At 48.3% G+C, this 18,383-nt stretch overlaps 1 protein-coding gene and 1 long non-coding RNA gene across 3 annotated transcripts in view; one reads left to right on the top strand and one right to left on the bottom strand.

The window, feature by feature from the left end:
- Nucleotides 1–13,527, bottom strand: part of Rragd (Ras related GTP binding D) — a 28,222-nt gene extending 14,695 nt beyond the window's left edge. The window contains exons 1-2 of one of the 2 annotated variants that reach the window (XM_055599447.1): nt 13,148–13,527; nt 3,022–3,317 (exon numbers count right to left, since the gene is read on the bottom strand). In XM_055599447.1, the coding sequence (XP_055455422.1) occupies nt 3,022–3,317; nt 13,148–13,292 (441 nt within the window). In that variant the 5' untranslated portion in view covers nt 13,293–13,527. The remainder of the gene's footprint in view (nt 1–3,021; nt 3,318–13,147) is intronic. The other variant, XM_055599446.1, reaches the window with a different exon arrangement.
- A 116-nt stretch (nt 13,528–13,643) lies between these two features.
- Nucleotides 13,644–16,782, top strand: LOC129670754 (uncharacterized). Its single transcript, XR_008719251.1, has 3 exons — nt 13,644–13,928; nt 14,368–14,447; nt 14,799–16,782. It is a non-coding gene; the product is annotated as an uncharacterized LOC129670754 (long non-coding RNA).
- The last annotated feature ends 1,601 nt before the right edge of the window (nt 16,783–18,383 follow it).

Below are 18,383 nucleotides of genomic sequence, written 5' to 3'. Positions count from 1 at the left end.
AGCTGGAATTCCAGGAAAAGAAACTAGATCAACACCTAGGTCCTCCCTGGGATATGATGCCTCCTCTTCCTAGGACTCCTAGGGACTGTGATGGGAGTTGATCCAAGTGAGCAAACCTGGCTGCAGCCCTCCTGCTGGCTTTTGTAACTAAGTCAGCTGAGCCATGCTTGTCTGTCTGTCTGCTCTCCAGGGTTGCTTGGTGCCACACTGGCGTGCCACCCTGTGGTGTGGAGTCTTCCTCGGGGATAGAGCCTCCACCTCTGGCCCTGCACAGGGAGTTTGAGACTCCTGGTCTAGAGCACCACAATACTATTTTCTTCTCCTTCCTACCTCTATATAATAATAAATACCCGTGCATGTATCTGTTTAGCAATCAAACTATCAGCATCTGGAATTGTGGCTTACAATTCCTAGTGGTGGGAAGACCAAGGCAGGAAGATTGTTGTGAATTACAGGCCAACCTGGGATATTCTTTTAAATTCTATCTCAAAACAAACAAGTGAAAAAAAATAGCCTTGTGGATGTAGCTCAGTGGTAGCCTTTGCCTAGTATTCATGGGACTCTGGGTTTGAGTGCCAATGCTATTTAAAAACAGAGTCTTGGGCTGGAGCACTGTCTGTTCTTCCAAAGGTCCTCAGTTCAATTCCCAGCAACCACATGGTAGCTCACAACCATCCATACTAGGATCTGATGGCATGTAGATATACATGCAGATAGAGCGCTCATATACATAAAAATGAATAAATTATTTTTAAAAATTAAAAAAATCTTTTACATATCTTTTAAACATGAAAAAGATGCCAATCAGTGGTGGCGCGTGACTTTAATAACAGTGTTTGGGAAGGTAGAGGCAGGAGAATACCTCTGAGTTCAAGGCCACCTGTTCTACAGGGTGAGTTCCAGGACAGCCAGGGCTACACAGAAGAGAAGCCCTGTCTCAAAAACAAACAAAACAAAAGGAGAGAGAAAGAAAAAGAAACTAGGCCGAGTGATGAGCATCAAAGCCCCTCTGTCCTCTTCCTCACAGCCCCAGTGAGTACCAGATGAGCACACCTATCACACTGGTCCCTTCGCACTGCAATCAACACATGTATTCCAACAGCATTTACATTGTTTAAAAAGTTAAGAGAAGATGGGCATGGTGGCCCATGCCTTTAATCCCAGCACTCAGGAAACAGAAGCAGGCGGGTATCTGTGAGTTCTAGGCCAGCCTGGTCTAGGTCTATAAAGCAAGCCAAGGACAGCCAAGACTACACAAAGAAACCCTATCTTAAAACAAAAACAAAACAAAAAAACCCATTTTTAGAGAAACAGCATACTGGAGTTACTCTTGTTTGGGGCCATCCCATACCTAAGGCAGGAACATGATGGGAGCCAAGATAAAAGTCTTTGAGATGATCAACTGTGGGCTCCAACTTCTGTACAAAGGAAAGCCGGTGCTGGGCTACAAGCAACCAGGGCAGAGGACGCTGGCGCCCAGCTCTGAGGACCTCTGAAATAGAACACTGTGCTGCTTGGGGCAAAGCTGATGACCCTCTCTACAGCAGCCCTAATACCGAATCAGGCACACCAGGCTGGAAATTCTACAGAACATGCATAGCGGCAACTGCCGGTCCGCGCGATGCTGATGTGATTGGAAGTATACCAGAACAGACTGAGGAAGAGTAAACCAGAAAGCCTTTCTTTTATTAAAACTTTGCAAAGCTGGTCTTAAAAACAAGAACTATAGAAACATCAAGATCCCTTCAAGCCCAAGTATATATGGCAGCAGGAAAGGAATGACCCCGTCAGACTGACCTCTGACCTCCATCATTACAGCATGTGCCCTGAATAAACAAATATATATACATATGAAATCAAGCTGCATATATGTCTTTTTCATTCAGGATTATGCCTGGGAGACTCAGGCATAATCTGAAATTTTGCTTTATAGATGGCCAATCACATGTCACATGTATGACCTGTTGATGGAAGTTGCAAACATGTTCAGTGACCTGTCAGTACAGGATAAGTCTCAATAACACACAGCTTGCCCCAAAGGCTGCTGGGAGGCCACAGGTGTGAATTCCATGAGCCGGTGTGCAATGCCTCCTGCTTCAGGCAGACTGTCAGAACATCTGTTACTCAGATCTCTGAATTACTCCTAGTTTGAAAGGTGTAGACAGGTTTTATTTTTATAGAAAAAAAAATTAGTTAAAAATAAATAAATAAGGGGCTGGAGAGATGGCTCAGAGGTTAAAGAGCCCTGGATGCTCTTCCAGAGGTCCTGAGTTCAAGTCCCAGCAACCACACGGTGGCTCACAACCATCTGTTATGGGATCTGATGGTCTCTTTGGTGTGTATGTTAAGACAGATTACTCATATACAAAGGAAGAAAAGAAGAAAAGAAGGAAGAGAGGAAGGGAGGGAGGAGGGAGGGGGAAGGAAGGAAGGAAGGAAGGAAGGAAGGAAGGAAGGAAGGAAGGAAGGCAGGCAGGCCTAGGTATTTATAACATATTTTAAGTCTCACTCATGAGTCATTATTCCAGGAGTTCGGGGCCAGGAGGAAAAACCACCAACACACAGGCAAAACACCCATACACATAAAGAAGAAAAACTTTCACTTAGAGCTGTATCTGCTTAGAAAGAAAACATTACAAGTTGTAACCTAAGCAAACTGTTGTTGCGGCCAATCTGTCATTCCACAAATCTTCTGGGACCTAACCTACAGTATGGGTACTTGGGCTATGACTGGACAGGAGCCTTTTCTCTGCTGCAACAGCTGAGGGCGCTAGGAAATCCTTGTTTGATAGTAAGGTGTACTGAAGATTTAAAAAGCCTAAACCACTGGGCCAGCATGATAACTCAACGGGTAAAGATGTTTGGCTCAGACCTGAGCACAAGGTGCAGACTCTGGAGAGATACCTTCTGATACACACACACACACTTAAAAAAACAAAACAAAACAAACCAAAACAAAACAAAACCCACTGCCAGTGTATGTGGGGAGGCAGGTGCTGCCTGTGGTGAGACCCTATATACCTGGGAGTCGATGACAAAGATCAGTGCTCCTGTTCCCCGAAAGATCATCTCATAGTCGAACGTAGGGTCAAAAAAGTCGATCTGCCCTGGGAAGTCCCAGATCTGGAAGTTGACAAAGGAGCTGTTGGAGACATCCTCTCTGCAGATCTTGTTGGTGCTCTCCAGGAACAGCGTCTCACTCGGGGACATTTTGTGAAAGACAACTTTCTGTATGGATGACTTGCCGCTCCGCCTGAGGCCCATGAGCAGGATTCTGGGCTTCACTTCAGTGCTGAAGGGGTCGCTGAAGTCCAGCACTGGAGAAACCATGGAACAGGACAAGGTGAGTTATTCACAGCAGCTAACTGGGAGGTTTCCCTCCCCCTCACTGGTCTATTCTCAGATACTACTCTTCCAAACAGTCTCACCTCCACCACCATTCAGGAGGAGGACAGCACGGGGACAGAAGAACCCTACAAACTACCCTAACTCCTTCATTCATGCCAGCACACGGCTCGGCATCTCAAGCAGGGACTCTGGAACACGAAAAGTACTCCCTGAAAGACAATTTGGGTCTTCATCCATGCCCTCTTCCATATGGCCGTCACAGTATCTGTACAATAATGAGGTGGACTGGTAACCTGCTGGTTAGTGTCCCCAGGGGCCTCAAAGCCTAGAATACAGGCACAGATCACAGTGCATGAGATTCCCACCTCTCACAGGCCTGCCCACTTCAGCTGAGTGAAGTGGTAAGGTAGCCACAGGCAGTTATTAATATTGAAATTAAATGTGGCTGGAGAGAGAGCTCAGCATTTGCCTGACTGTGTCTTTCTTTTCTTTCTTCCTTACTTCTTTTGGTTTTTCCAGACAGGGTTTCTCTGTGTGGCCTTGGCTGCCCTTGGAACTCACTCTGTAGACCAGGATGGCCTTGAACTCACAGGGATCTTCCTGCCTCTGCCTCCCAAGTGCTGAGATTAAAGGCATGCACCACCACTGGCTAAAACAACTATTTTATTCTTAATTAAAAAAAAAAAAAAAACCCCACGAAGAAACAACCACCATAATGGAAGAAAGCATCTGTAAGCCATTATGTGACAAGACTCTAGTATCTGCAGTGTACGAAGAACTAAACTGTCCAGTAAAATAACCCAAAGGAAAAGGAGGCCAGGGATCTAAATGTCTCTCCAAAGAAGATACACATACATCAAAATATCATTATCATCTGATAAGCATATGAATAGATGCCCCACGCCATCAGCCTCTGTAGAAACACAGTAAACCATCAGAAAGGAGCTTGATAAAAAGTAATAAGTGTTGGGAAAAGACAGAAAACTGCTCTTGAAAATGTAAAATGGAAACTTCCTCCAAAGCTTAAATGTGGAGCTACAATATGACTCTCTAGTAGGAATATACTAAAAAACAAAACCAAACAAAACACAACAACAAAACATTTACAACTAGACTTAATGGTACACACCTTTAATCTCAGCACTCAGGAAGCAAAGACAGGCAGATCTCTTGTGAATTCAAGGCCAGAAAGAACTACATAGTGAGACCCTCTCTCTTTTCTTTTCAGCTTCTCCAATTGCTGAATTGATAACAAACACCAAATACTTAAATTGTCACATATGGACTCTAAAACAGGGTCTCACTCTGTAGTTCTGGCTGTCCTGGAACACATTATGTAGACCAGGCTGGCCTTGAATGCAGAGATCCTCCTGAGTGCTGAGATTAAAGGTGTGTGCCACCATGCCTTGCTGTGAGACCCTATCTCAGTAATATCAACTCCTCCCTCCAAAAATGCCCCCAAAAAACCTGTACATGAATGATCATTCATAATAGCCTAAAGTAGACACAACTTAATCAGTGTCTATCAATCCAGAAATGAATACATAGAATGTGACATATTTATATAACAGAATATTAATAAGCCATGAAAAAGGACTGGAATGCTGATTCAAGCTACAGTAAGGATAAACTTTAAAAAACATCACACTGTACAAAAAAGACAGAAACAATGATTACGAAGCATATAATTTCACCAAATGCAACAATTAGACAACTCTACAAAGACAGAAAGGTTAGTGGTTGCAAGGAGCCGGAGAGAAAGAAACACAGGAGGTGACTGTTAGCTGGTATAAGGTCTCTTTAGAGAGAAGAAAACAAGCCAGGTGTGGTGGAGAACCCCTTTAATGCCAGCACTTGGAGGCAGAGGCAGGCAGATCACTGAATCGCAAACCCAGCCCCTGCTGCCTTTTGTGTTTCTGAGACAAGGCCTCATATTGTCCACACTGGCTAACGACCCTGTTTTATTTCTCTCTCTTTTTCTTGGTTTTTCAAAACAGTGTTTCTCAGTGTAGCCCTGGCTGTCCTGTCCCTCTGCAGACCAGGCTGGCCTCAAACTCAGAGGTCTACCTGCCTTTGCCTCCAAAGTGCTGGCATTAAAGGTGCCTAGTAGATCCAGTTTCTTTTATGTCAGAAAGGCACTGCAGACAAATCCTCCCTCCTCCACCAATCCTCACACTATTCCTCCTTCACAGTTTGTGTTTAGTTTTTATTCATAATCATAATGCAATCCAGGTAGGCTTCAATGGAAAAGAGGAAAATACTGAACCCAAATAACTTTAGTGAAAGCAGAGGTTATGGGGGTATTAAAAGCAAATGGGGCGGGGGTGCTCTCCTGATTCTAGCCACAGAAGGAGCTAGAATCAGAAGATATTAAGAGTTGTCCAGTCGGCAACAGTGAGCTTCTTGCTGTGTCTTGTTTCTGGACCCATGGCTTCGAGGATGCTCACACCTTCTTTCCTTCCCAAAGACCACACACCTGCCATCTGGCTACACACATCTTGGCAGTGCAGGTAAAATCTGGGAACTGTTTGTGTTTGGTTCAGCATTTGCTGTGGACAAGATGCCAGGACATGAGGATAAAGTTCTCACCCTGAAATTCTCCCGTAGATGGAACTGCCGCCAGTGTCATTATGGCGTGTAAACTCACCACCATGACACATGAATCCTAGAATAATTCTGTAAAACGAGAAAGGAACCCTTACATCCCAGTCCTTTGTCTCTAGTGCTCAGAGCATCAGCTGCAATGTTGAAGAACAGGGTTGGGTTGGTCATGGCTGCAGCAAGCAGTGACAGGGGACAGTGGTGTCTGCAAAGGCTTTGCTTGTTTGCTTGTTTGTTTGTTTGTTTGTTTGTTTGAGGCAAGCTGACCCTGAACTCCCTGTACAGTGGAACATGGTCTCAAACTCCTGATCCTCCAGCCCCTACCTCTTGACTGCTGGTATTACAGGCTTGCACCACAGTGCCTGGTTTATGTGGCGCTTCGGATGGAACCCAGGGCTTCCTGCTTGTTAGGCAAGCACTCCTACCAACCCTTTCTGCCCAAAATCTGCTTAAGAAACTCCTAGGGGGAACCTGCCGCAGAGGGCCTCCGAAAGCCTCTGCCCTGCAGACTATCAAAGCAGACGCTGAGACTTATGGCAACTGTTGGGCAGAGTGCATGGAATCTTATGTAAGAAGTGGGAAATAGTAAGAGCTGGAGAGGACGGGAACCACAACAGAGCAACAGAACCAGAAAACTTGAACACAGGGGTCTTCCCAGAGACTCATACTCCAACCAAGGACTATTCATGGAGATAACCTAGAACCCCTGCACAGATGTAGCACATGACAGTTCAGTGTCCAAGTGGGTTACATAGTAATGGGAAGAGGAACTGCCTCTGACATAATCTGATTGGCCTGCTCTTTGATCACCTCCCCCTGAGGGGAAGCAGCCTTACCAGGCCACAGAAGATGACAATGCAGCCATTCCTGATGTAATCTGATAGACTAAGATCAGAAGGAAGGAGAGGAGGACCTCCCCTACCAGTGGACTTGGGGAGGGGCATGCATGAAGAAGGGAGAGGGAGGGTGAGATCGGGATGGGAGGAGGGAGGGGCTTATGGGGGGATACAAAGTGAATAAAGTGTAATTAATAATTAACAAAAAAAAAAAGAAGAAGAAGAAACTCCTAGGGCCTGAATGGCAGCATGGAGGAGAGAACACAAATATATATATTTATAATATGGGGGTCCTGGGTTCAAATCCCTTTTCAGGTGCCCACAGAATGCAGCTCTGACTTCCCCCAAACAGCTCCCCATCTCCACAACACTAGAGAGGGAGCCTGGACTCAGCCTCCTGGAGACGGGATCTCCACCAGCGTGTCCTGAGCCTGTCCAGTGGGACAGCGTAGACTGCTGAGATAAATGGAGGCTGGCAGGTGCTCTATACAGGACACCGGAGGCTAGCCTAGCCACAGGAAGAACAGACAGGCTGCTCCACAGAGAACTCTTAAGAAGTGGCAGAGGGCTTGGAGGCTGTTGCTGGCGTGGGATGAGATATGTACAAGCGTACTGCTCTTATTCCATGCCCTGAATGCTCCCCAATACGATGCCGGGCTGCAGATACACAGAGCTTCATCACTGTCAGTAAGAGACACAGGCACCTGAGAAAGGCACAGGAGCAATGCTTGGGTACCCAAACGTTCAAAGCCTTAAAGAGGAAGTGTGGAGGGGAGAGGGATTGGGGAGAGGGATGGATTGTGGAGAGAAAGGTTGTTCCAGGCAGAGACCTGAGCAAGTTAGAGGGATGGAAGGCCAGGATGATGTATCCAGAAGACAAGAGAGGCCCCATGCTATCTCCTCTCTCTCACTACTCTCAGCCACACCTGGCTCTCCTTCCCTCCCAGCCACTCAGGCCTCCTGGAAGAGCCTTGAAGCGTCCTGCCTCACCTCTTCTCTACCTAGACAGCTTCCTCCTTGGGCTTTTGCTCCTCACTGAGTCCTGCCACACCATCACCTTCTCTGACCTAAACTGTACCCCATCATTTCCCATCCAGAACCTGGGTTTTTAAATAGTCCTCACTACACAATCGTTTTACTTTGCGTATCTGTTGGTTTCCTTGTGTGCTGTCTGTCTCACTCAGGATACATACAATATGTAGGAGCCATTCAGTAAATACCTCTGAATTAGTTGACAAAGCTCTAGCGGGTGTGAATGAGAATTCTTGGAAAGAAGCTGTGTCTGCAAAGACTGACTGGTTAGAGCTGCCATGAGGTAGAGAGATTAGAATGCTGCAGTCCAGAGCCTAATCACAAACCAGACGCTGTGGCCCTTAGTCCCAGCATTCAGAAGGCAGAGGCAGGCATATTACTCTGAGTTCGAAGCCAGCCTGGTCTACAAAGTGCATCCAGAACAGCCAAGGCTACACAGAGAAACCAGAGCCTAATTACACCTTTTCCTGGACTATCGTTTTAGGCCCCTAACCAGCCGTCCCTTGCCCTACTTCTGTGACTGATAATAAAAACCTTGTGGAATGTATCAGTTTCACCTACTACTAGCTTCCTCCAATCCAAAGCCTAGGAATGTCATCAGATAGCATCTGAGGCCTACAGGAGATTCTCCCTTCTCTCTGAAGTCCCTGACAATGTATTTATAAAATGTCTTCATCTGTAACTCTTTGTTCTGTTATTATAAAACTTTTCTATGTTAGAACATTCTATTTAGGGAGAGCGGAGAGCTGTTCTGTATGACAGCATAGGCTCCCTCACCAAGTCAATGCTGGGAATTCAACATTTACAACTTGCAGGAAACAGAGATTAACATAGTCACATTCACATTTCAGGAAGTTTCCTCCAGAAATAAGGCTCTCAAGGAAGGGTCTGTGTGGAGGGCTCAGACGCTTCTCTAGGGGCTGGGGAGGCAGTCAGTGCAAGTGTGAGGACCCAAATCTGACCCTTTGAACTTTTAACAGGCCTGGCAGACAGGAAAATATACTTGTGTCTGCCAGTCTGATGATCAGGCAACTCAAACAATCAAACAATGGCCCCGAAGAAAAGAGAACTTCCCCAGGCTCATGCTAGGAGAAAGAAAGAGTACCAGCCAGAGGGGAAACTCGAGATTTCACACAATTGTAACACTTTACAGGATGGGACCAAAATCCAGACAATGATGGGTGGTCAATGGTGGGCAGGACTGCTCACATGTGTACATCCTTGGACCTTTATTTAAATTTTAATCAGGACCCAGAAAAGACAGGCTTGGGGGCTGGATCTTTGTCCCTCTTCACATCATGGCCACATGGAACACACCATTTTCTGCCTTTTCTTTTTAATTGGCTCTTTTACTTAGCTTATTAAGGATGGGTGGCACAGGTTACGACTCAAAGATGTAACCCTCATGAAGAAGTGGGGCGTAGCCTGTAACCCCAGTACTCAGGAAAGCTCCTGAGTCTTCACTGATCAGTAAAATTAAATAGTTGGGATTTTCATTTAAAAAACAAAAACAGGGAACTGTTGTTTTAAGAAAGCATGACTGAATATATATATATATATATATATATATATATATATATATATATATATACGTTTCTCTAGTGTGCTGTGATTTACCAGTGCTTCCTATAAGGAGAAAGTGTTCCTAGAAATTATATAAACCTTTTTTTACACACTGAGAAACAAGTGGCAATCCTTCTCAGAAATCTATAAGAAGAGAAACCAGCTTCTTAGACACATTAATCCAGGAGTGAAAAGCCTACATGGTGCATCATTGCCACCAAGGAACTTGGTAAGGTTTGGCAGAAGAGACAGAATTCTTTTTCCTTAATTTTTAAAGGGGTAAAAGGCTGGGACCATGAGTTTGGATCCTCACAATCTACCCAGTGGACAAAAGACACAAAGAGAATAAAGGGGTCAGAAACAAGAAAGAGATGACTTACAAGCAGAAACTGTTCTCTACAGCCACGGGACTGAGGCTAGTGACACCTGGGACAGACATGGAAATGTCTGAAAGACCAGGCACGCTTCTACACTCAGAGCCCATCGCTCATGTGGAACCTGTTCATGCTCCCCTGCCTTTCCAATACACTACCATACATAACAATAAAATGGATCAATATCTAATCAAAGTGCACCATCGGGTGTATCGCAGGCCTTGAACTGTCATCCTTGTGCTCCAGTCTTCCGAGTCACCACACCCAGCTTATTAACACCTAGTAGGTGGGGCTTGACAGATTCAGCAGCTGTCTACCTTTCAGGGAGGACCACCAGCTCACCCTACTATAGTAACGATCCAAACTGCCACTTCCAAGGGGCATGGACCACCGCAAAAACACAGACCAGATTCAGGTAGATTGCTGGGCACAGCTAGCTTCATCAAGTTTCCCCTAAAAGTTGGAGACGTTAGGGAAAACCTTTTACTTTCTGACTAAATGATGGTGGAACAGATAATGGGGATATCTTTTCATTTTGTCCTTGTCAGTTTTTAAAGCACAGTAGTTTACTTTAGCAAATTTAAAGTCTAGGTGTCGAAAAGCAATCATTTCTGGCACAATTAGGGGTTTACATGGGGTGATGAGATTGAAACCAGGGCCCAGGGCACCTCTAGCTCTGTGGTAACTGGCTTGGTGGTATAAGTGTGTGTATGTGCTGGTGTTACACACGTGTGTGTTCTATCCGCCTTATTCTGCCGAAGGATCTTTACCCGCAGCCTGACAGCTTGTGTAGGCTGGTTGGAAGCTTCAGGGGTCCTGTCTTCCCTCCCCAGGGCTGAGATTATAGGACAGGAAATGTGAATTCACATTGTTATGCCTGCATGGTAAGCACTCTACCCGCTCTCCCACATCTCTACCCCTGTTTAATTATTTTAATGGCTTAGCCATTGTTCCCTCTCAGGAGCTGCATTTGAAGATAAATCTTGCCTACTGTCATTAACTACAAGGAGAGAAGGGTTAAGGACCTAAGTCAGGCCTTATCAGAACTAAGCCGCTTGAAAACACTCCTGCTGTTCAAGAATAAAACATGGAGCAGGAGCCAAAGGAGACAGCACCCAAGCCTCACCTTACCTGCACTACATTTTCAAGCTTACCACACGTGGTAAAACGCATAAAACCAGGGGCCTCCTTAGGTCACACAGGCAGTGCAAGCTGTACGGTCCATCTTCAGTCTGCATGCTCTTGCACAGCTCCTGACAAACTGCCTTAACAGTGCTAGTCAGCCCGACCTCCCACTCCCAGACTCCCAGCACCAGCGCTTACTGATCCTAGTGTGTAAAATCCCAGACCTCCATTAAACACAGGTACTGTCTGTTAGGAAGGGGGAAGGGAGAAGAGTTCAATAGTACGTTTGTTGTCCATGTCATCTCCATCTTTTCTCAGAGTGAGGAAGTCACACCTCTACCTCTTAAACGTGAGAGCAAATGCATTTTTTTTTCTACCCAAAATCTAAATGAGAGTCTGTACTGCAAAAATGGTCAGTTCATTCTTCTGGAACCCCTATGGTGGGTGTCGCAACCTCCTGTAACTCCAGTTCCAGATCCTGACACCCTCTTCAGAGCACCCTCTTCTACAGCACACAGGCACGAATACACACACACACACACACACACACGAACACAATCTTGAAACAAAACAAAACCAGCCAGCTTTCAGAAGGACACAGAGCAGGAAGTCTAAATTCTTAGTTTCCCCTCTCCAAGTCCCCGCTCCTAGGATGGGGTCAGTGGCAGGAAATGCTGGCTGTGGAAGGCAGATTTTTCTCACTCAGATTCTGCTTCAAGGCCTAACTAAACCTCCAGACTGAAGCTAGGGAACAACAGACACCAAAATGTAAGGAAGAGTGTTCAAGATCCGAGAAAGGAGCAGACCACCTGTGCAAAACAGAGCTGAGCAAGGCCAGGCCTTGGCAGTGTTTGCCGAGGCAGAAATTCACGTGCACGCTTCTCACCACGTGAGCGTACTGTAATCCTTTTATAGCAAGATTCCAGGATCCCGCCTGATCCCAGGAACTCCCGGGGGGTGGGGGCGGGGGGCTACTGAAGTCATCAAAACATAGCTGCAGGCTGGTTTGCCTTTACTTTAAGAGCTGGGAGCCTCCCGTTCTGGGCGCCGGAAAAGCCTTTGTTTCAGGAATTCTTCCCCTCAGGCAAGGCTTTACTAATTTTCACTTCAAATTCTGCCTAGCCAAATTTCAAAAGTGTCCCCAAGCACTCCAATAAAGACTGCAGGAAAATAAACAGGTCTGTCCCTTCCCGGCAAACTCTCTGGCCCCCAGGACAGTATCAAATTACTAGCGGGCTCCTCTAAAACTCGGTCTTCTCTTTCTGTCTAAGCTACTCACAATAGGGAACTATTGTGCAAACACCTTTTCAAATACCTTGCAAAAACATCGCCATTCAGCCCTTTCTCTAAGAGGCTCTAATAAATGCTATTTAAAAAATAGTGAGGTGACTGAGCAACTTAATTTAAAAAACAAAAACGTGGCTGAATGATCTCCGGTGGGACCAATTAAGATTAGTGTAGAAGGGTGACTCGAACAGGCGCTCACGACACTTTAAACAACGGGGTAGATTAGCACCTGTCCTCTCCGGGGGAGAAAAGCAGCCAGGGAGAAGCTGCTCGGAAGCTGTTTCTCATCTGCCAGGCTCACGGCTTGGTTAACTTTATTCCCTTTTTGATTTTCTGAAGTAGTACTTGCCAGATGCACAATCAAAACTGCCTTCCGAGAAAGGCTTTGTAAGAGAATTTAAAGTTCAGTGGATTCCCAATAAGTTATTAAAACTCCTGTTACGGTACTTGCAAATGGCTCAGTGTCTTCAGCTTAACTGAAGAGGTTAGTCCTTCCAGTGAGATGTTTACAACCTACACCGAGCCCCATTCAACTGACCTTTTAAAGTGACCTGCTTTTGTGGGAATTTTTTTTTTTTTTTAATTTTAAAGAAATGAAAAACATTCTGCAGTCCTAAGCTGAACTTCGTGTCCCGGGAACGAAATGCAGGCAACCGCATCCGAAGGGCTAATCCCTTCCGGCTCCTGCAGCAAGAAGCAGTCGGCCTGGGTGGGCAGGGACCGCTCGCCCCGCGCCCACTCCCGCGCGGGCTGGAGGTGCAGCCTGCGGTCCCCGCCCCGGCTCCACGGCCGCGGCGGGGAAGAATGACACGCGCAGCTGTGGGCGACCCGGCGGCCACGCCGCCGCCGGCTGCCTCTTTTAGCTCGCCATCCGAGCCGCTCCCGCCGCCGCCGCCGCCCCTCCCCCACCGCGGCCGGGCCCCGCGCCACCCCCACCCGCCCGCGCGCGGGGGCCCCCGGGCGTGCGCGGCGGCCGCTCACCTCCCTCCTCCGGCCCGCTGTCCAGCTCGGCGTCCGAGGACCCGGGCCCGTCCTCGTAGCCCGCCAGCCCCACCAGCTCATCCTCCTCCTCGTCGTCGCCGCCGTCCTCGCCCGGCGGCTGCGGCTTGCCCAGCACCTGGCTCATCGCGCCCACGCTCGCCCCCGAGGTCGCGCGTGGGTCGAGCCGCCTGCAGCGCCCCCGACCCCCGGCCCGGCCCGGTGCGCACAGGGGGCGGCAGCGGCGCGCAGCCCCTCCCCGCCGCGGCCCGAGGAGCCAGCCGGAGCGCGCAGTTCTCCCCGGGAGCGCGAGGGAGCGACTGCGTGACCCAAGTCACCTGACGCCTGTCACACACACATACACACACACACACACACACACAGACTCACACACGCACGCACTGCCGGGCGCGCGCCCGCCCGCCGCAGCCACCGCTTGCTTGGCGGAGCGCCCGCCCGGGCCACACACACACACGCGCGCGGTCCCCCCCCCCACACACCCGCCGCCCCCCGGGGCTGTGAGCGTGCCCCCGAGGCGAGCCCTCGCCGGGACCGCAGCGCCCCCGGCCTCCACCCCCGCCCCGCAGCCTCGGGCCCTGGAGTCCCCAGCCCCGGGAAAGGCACGGTGGCAGGGGACTTCGCAGCAGTTGCCTCTCTGCCCTAAGGACTTCCCACAGGAAGACGCCAAAACCTGCACATGTTCCCAAAGAAACCACACAGCTCGCGGTTACAGACAAACATCCTACGCTAGGTAGCTCCTCTGCAGCCCTCGGGGGGGACTCAGGTGGGTAACGCACCAGGGCTTTTTTGTTTTGTTTTGTTTTGTTTTTTTTGCCAACTGCTTGTGCCTCGCTGCTGTGGTCCCGCGTAAACGTCTCGTGCCTTTTGTGGGAGGCGAGGGGCAGCTCTCCGATTAGAGCGGCAGCGATGTGGGATGAGGAGGTGCCCTCCTCCTCCGCAGGCTTCTCAGCGCGGGACACAGTGTACCCACCCTTTCTGGAGAGAGGGGGAGAAGGGAGAGAGGGGGGAGGAATTAGTCACGTGCACGAACTTCCTTCAGTGAACACACAAGCAGCACGCAGCGGTCCAGCCAGGCGATCCGGATCGTGCAGGTGCCCGCGCTCCGGCAGCCGGTGGGGCGGAGAGAGGCAGCTCAGCCCGGAGGCCCGCGGCCCGGCTTACTAGGGTTACTAACCATGACTCATGTCCTCGATTTCTTCTAGGTGGGTGGCTGCTCTATTCAGGAAAGGCCCTAGCTTCCTGAAGGGGACGCAGTGCAACTCCGCGTGGCTGCGTGATCAAGGTCGGTTCTGTGACCGATACAGAGATGTTAAACTGAAAAGTCGTAATTTAGGCGAAGAAACGTTTTGCGGAGGTGTGGGCAGAATGTGGGAGAGACAAGGATTATCAGGTGGGACGCTCACACCGCCTCCAGCTGGAAGAAGCGAGGCCTTAAATTCAGTCAGGCGGCGGCAGATAACAGAGGAGGGCTCGAGCCTCTCCGCTGTCTCGGTGCACTCTCTTGGAAACGCCTGCCATTGGTCCAACACAACCAGAAACCATTGGGAAAGGGAGAGTGAAACCAAGGGGAGGACGGAGGGTGAACAGGGAAGGCAGAGCCGCTGAAACAGGTTCTCCTCGCTCTTCCCCACAGGAAGCCGCCTGTTTCGAACCTCATCTGAACACCTTCGCCACGGAGTTAGTCTACAGTAACCGAGAAGAAGATTCCCATGTGCTCCTAGAACTCCCTTCTCAGATTTTCCCTCCTATAGAGAAGAGAGCGGGCTTTGTGGCTCACAGTGGCCTGCTCTCCAGCGCCCTGGCAGACCCTGTGTGCAGCAGCAAGGCCTCTGTGAATCTCTGTATCGGAGAAGGAAGCTGTGGGGAGGAAACAGGCTGCTTCCCCAGAGTAGCTGTAAAGATTCGCAGCTCTCCCACATCTTGCTTGCTAGTCTCGGGAGGCCTCCGAGCTGGCCCATTTCAAGCATCAAGAGGTCGTTAGGACATCAGAAGAGGGCTGCCAGCAACAGCTTAGATTCAGACCACTCACATGCCTCCCTCCCCCTCAAAGACAGAACCAGGCTGGCCTCAATCTCAGAGAACCGTCTGCCTCTTCCTGAATGCTGGGATCACAGGACACCATGCCCGGCTTAACCTGTATTATCAATCTCAGGTTTTCTTTTCCTTTTTCAGTGAGTCCAGGACAGCCAAGGCTACAGACACCCTGTCTCGAAAAAACAAAGCAAAAAAAGAAAATATAGCGCGGTGCTGTGCTGTGCTTGCCTAGTAACTGGAAACCCTGGCACCAATCTCAGCGCTACACTAAATAAATGAGTAAATCTAAAATGAGGTAAAAAGGAAATAATGACAGCATTCCTACAGAAGGTAAAGGGGCAGAGATAGCACAAGAGGCACACTTTCTTCGTTGCTTTGCCGTTCTCTTTCTCTGAGAAGACTTCCCAGGGCCCGAGGTGGCCTCAGACTTGTTCTGTTGATCTGGGGCATGCAGGAAGCCTGAGGTTTAATGGACTGCATAAATTACCCAGCTTATGGTTGGCCCCAGGTGTGATCTGGAAGTACAGTCAGGAGGATCAGATTTGGTTTCAATGTTGTTGTCTTTTTTCAAGACAGGGTGTTGGAGGTTGGTCTGATACTAATTACTGGCCCTCTGTGTAAACCTGCCTAATTCATACTTGATTGACCAAGTAAACAGCCTATACCTGGGCAGGGCAGAATGGGTGGGCGTGGCTAAAGTCCCAGGGCTTTGGAGAATCCCATGAGAAATCACAGGAAGGACAGAGAGGAAGAAGGAGGATGCCAGGATGGGTTAGCCTGGAAAACACACCACGTGGGCCGAGAAAGAACTCCAGTAATGGCGTGAAAAGGCTCAGATGGAGAATATAAGCACGTACCATGGGATTATGGATGGAAGGTAGTCCAACTGAGGAGGATTAAGGCAGATGGCGTTGGTTGGGGGCTGGGAGATGGATGGTGAGGTTTCTGAGACTGTATGTAAGTGAAATATCTGCCCAGCCCAAGGTAAATAAGGCAATTATAAATCTAACAGGTGTCTGTGTCTCATTTGTGATAGTAGGTTAAATAATACCGCCGTGATAATCATAGGGCTAATAATAAAGTTTATAGCCCAACACATTTTTAAAATTAAGTATAACACCTCCTCTAATCTTTTAGGGACTTCCTCTCAGGCCAAGCCAAGATCATGGCTTTAAAGCAGAGGGGAATTTCAGGACTAGCCAATAAGAAGGAGAGCTGGGGGTTATTTTTATCCTTTCTGGGGGCAGTCAGGATCAGAGTTTCTTCTACACAGCTCTAACCTGCTATCTAAATCAGTTTGGCCTCAGACTCACAGAGATCTGCCCAGAGTAAAGATGTGACCTTAGCACAACTGACTACACAATGGAAGTACCATTCAGGCAGTAGAACTCAGCACTTAGGCGGTTCTACCTGCCAAGCACAAGCAAAGGCCAAAGTCTGTAGTTCTAGGAAAGTCTCTAAATGTTCTTGTTGGGTCTCAATCCAAAACAAACAGGTAACTAAGAACCTGAGTAACATATCTAAGTGGATCCTGGCTGCCAGGTTCTCCCAGCATCCTTCAGTCCCTACCTGTGCATACCTTGCCCCTAAACTCCAGTCCAGGGTGTGGGCTGGGCTTGCCCTTCCTCCAGTGGCTCTTCCCTATATAATTCAGCCATTTTGGTTATGCTGTTCCTTCTATCTTTTACCTTTTACCCCCCTGGCCTCTAGATCTGGCTTTCCCATTTCTCCCTTTTCCCATGGCCTGGCTCAGGATCATGTCTATTCTGCTATCTCCCAGTTGTCTCTGCCTCTGGCTATGCCCTCCCTTTTACCTACAATAAACTTTCCGTAATACTTAGGAGCAGTCATGTTCTTCCTTTTTCTTTTTTCTTTCTTATTTTCCTCCATTCATCACTAATCTTTCTTTTTGGCTTCTGTAGTCCTGCTTCTGGCTAGTTGTTCTTGTTAACTGAAGTATGTCAACCCAGGACATGGCTTTTGTGCTTAAAAGCTCACTGTGAGAAAGGCTCAGTGCTTCACTGCTATTCTGAACACCCAGTGGAGTCCCGGATACCTAAAAAGACTGTCTAGTGACTTAACCCCACGTCTGAGCAGTCTTCTCTGAATACCCAACAACAGTTTTGTTTTGTTTACTGTTGAGGTTTGTTTGTTTGCTTGCTTGTTGGTGTGTCTGTTGAAACAAGGTCTCACTGTAGTACTGGCTGACTCGGAACTCTCAGTGTAGAGCAGGTTGTCCTGCCTCTGTCTCCTGAGTGCTGGGACCAAAGTCATGCCTCCCTGAGCCCAGCCTTGAGTACTGAGTTTAAGCATAAAGATTAAGAGAAAATAAATGGTGGCACATGTCTTTAGTTCCAGCAGTTGGGAGGCAGAGGCAGGCAGATCTACATGAGTTCAAGGCCAGTCTCTGGTTTACAAATCTAGGTCCAGGTCTCAGCCGGAAACCCTACACAGAGAAACCCTGTCTCGCAAAACCAAGAAGAAAAAAAGGAATGTCTGAGATTGACCAAATAAAACAGAATGAGCTATGGAGAAACAAAGCTATATTATATAAATGCAGGTTTACTAGGAGCATCGAGGAAGGGGGAAGAAAAGGTGGGGAAAAGGGGCGATGGGACCAAGATGTCTGATTATATAGTGAAGGGCCTCTGGGAGAGAAGCCCCGCCCCTAGCTAGAGGGCGGGGCGGGGCAGCCACGCCCTGCAGCAATCTTTGGGCTACCCACGGTTTTTGCTGTTGTGAGAAACTATGGCAGGTTGATAAGATGCTCAGTAAATGGAGAGGGAGTTAAGGGGGATGTAGAATGAGGAGCTGGGGAGGAAATATGATGAGCTTTCTACATAGTCCTACAGTTTGTTTTTTTTTTCACAAAAACTTCATGAAGTGACAAACACCAAAGTTTCTACTCATTGTAGGTCTCCGGAGATGGCAGCGAGGTAGACCTGAGCTATCCGTGGCGTGATCCGTGGCTGTATGCCCCACACTCCAGAGAGGAAGGCAGGAGGATTTGAGTTCCAAGCCGGCCTTGGCTACACACCATATGCTGTCTCAAGCAAAACACCCCACCAGGGAGCTAGCTCAGTGGTGGTACACTTGGCTAGCAGTCACACGACCCTGGGTTCATTCTCCAGCATTTTGGGGAAATAAATAAAAAAATAACTTCTTGTAAGCTCTGTCCTCTAGG

Source organism: Psammomys obesus, unplaced genomic scaffold, assembly GCF_907164565.1.
Source record: "Psammomys obesus unplaced genomic scaffold, mPsaObe1.curated_primary_1811, whole genome shotgun sequence".
NCBI classification, from domain to species: domain Eukaryota; kingdom Metazoa; phylum Chordata; class Mammalia; order Rodentia; family Muridae; genus Psammomys; species Psammomys obesus.
The sequence above is the reverse complement of the archived record's forward strand: the minus strand, read 5'-3'. Positions and strand labels throughout refer to the sequence as shown.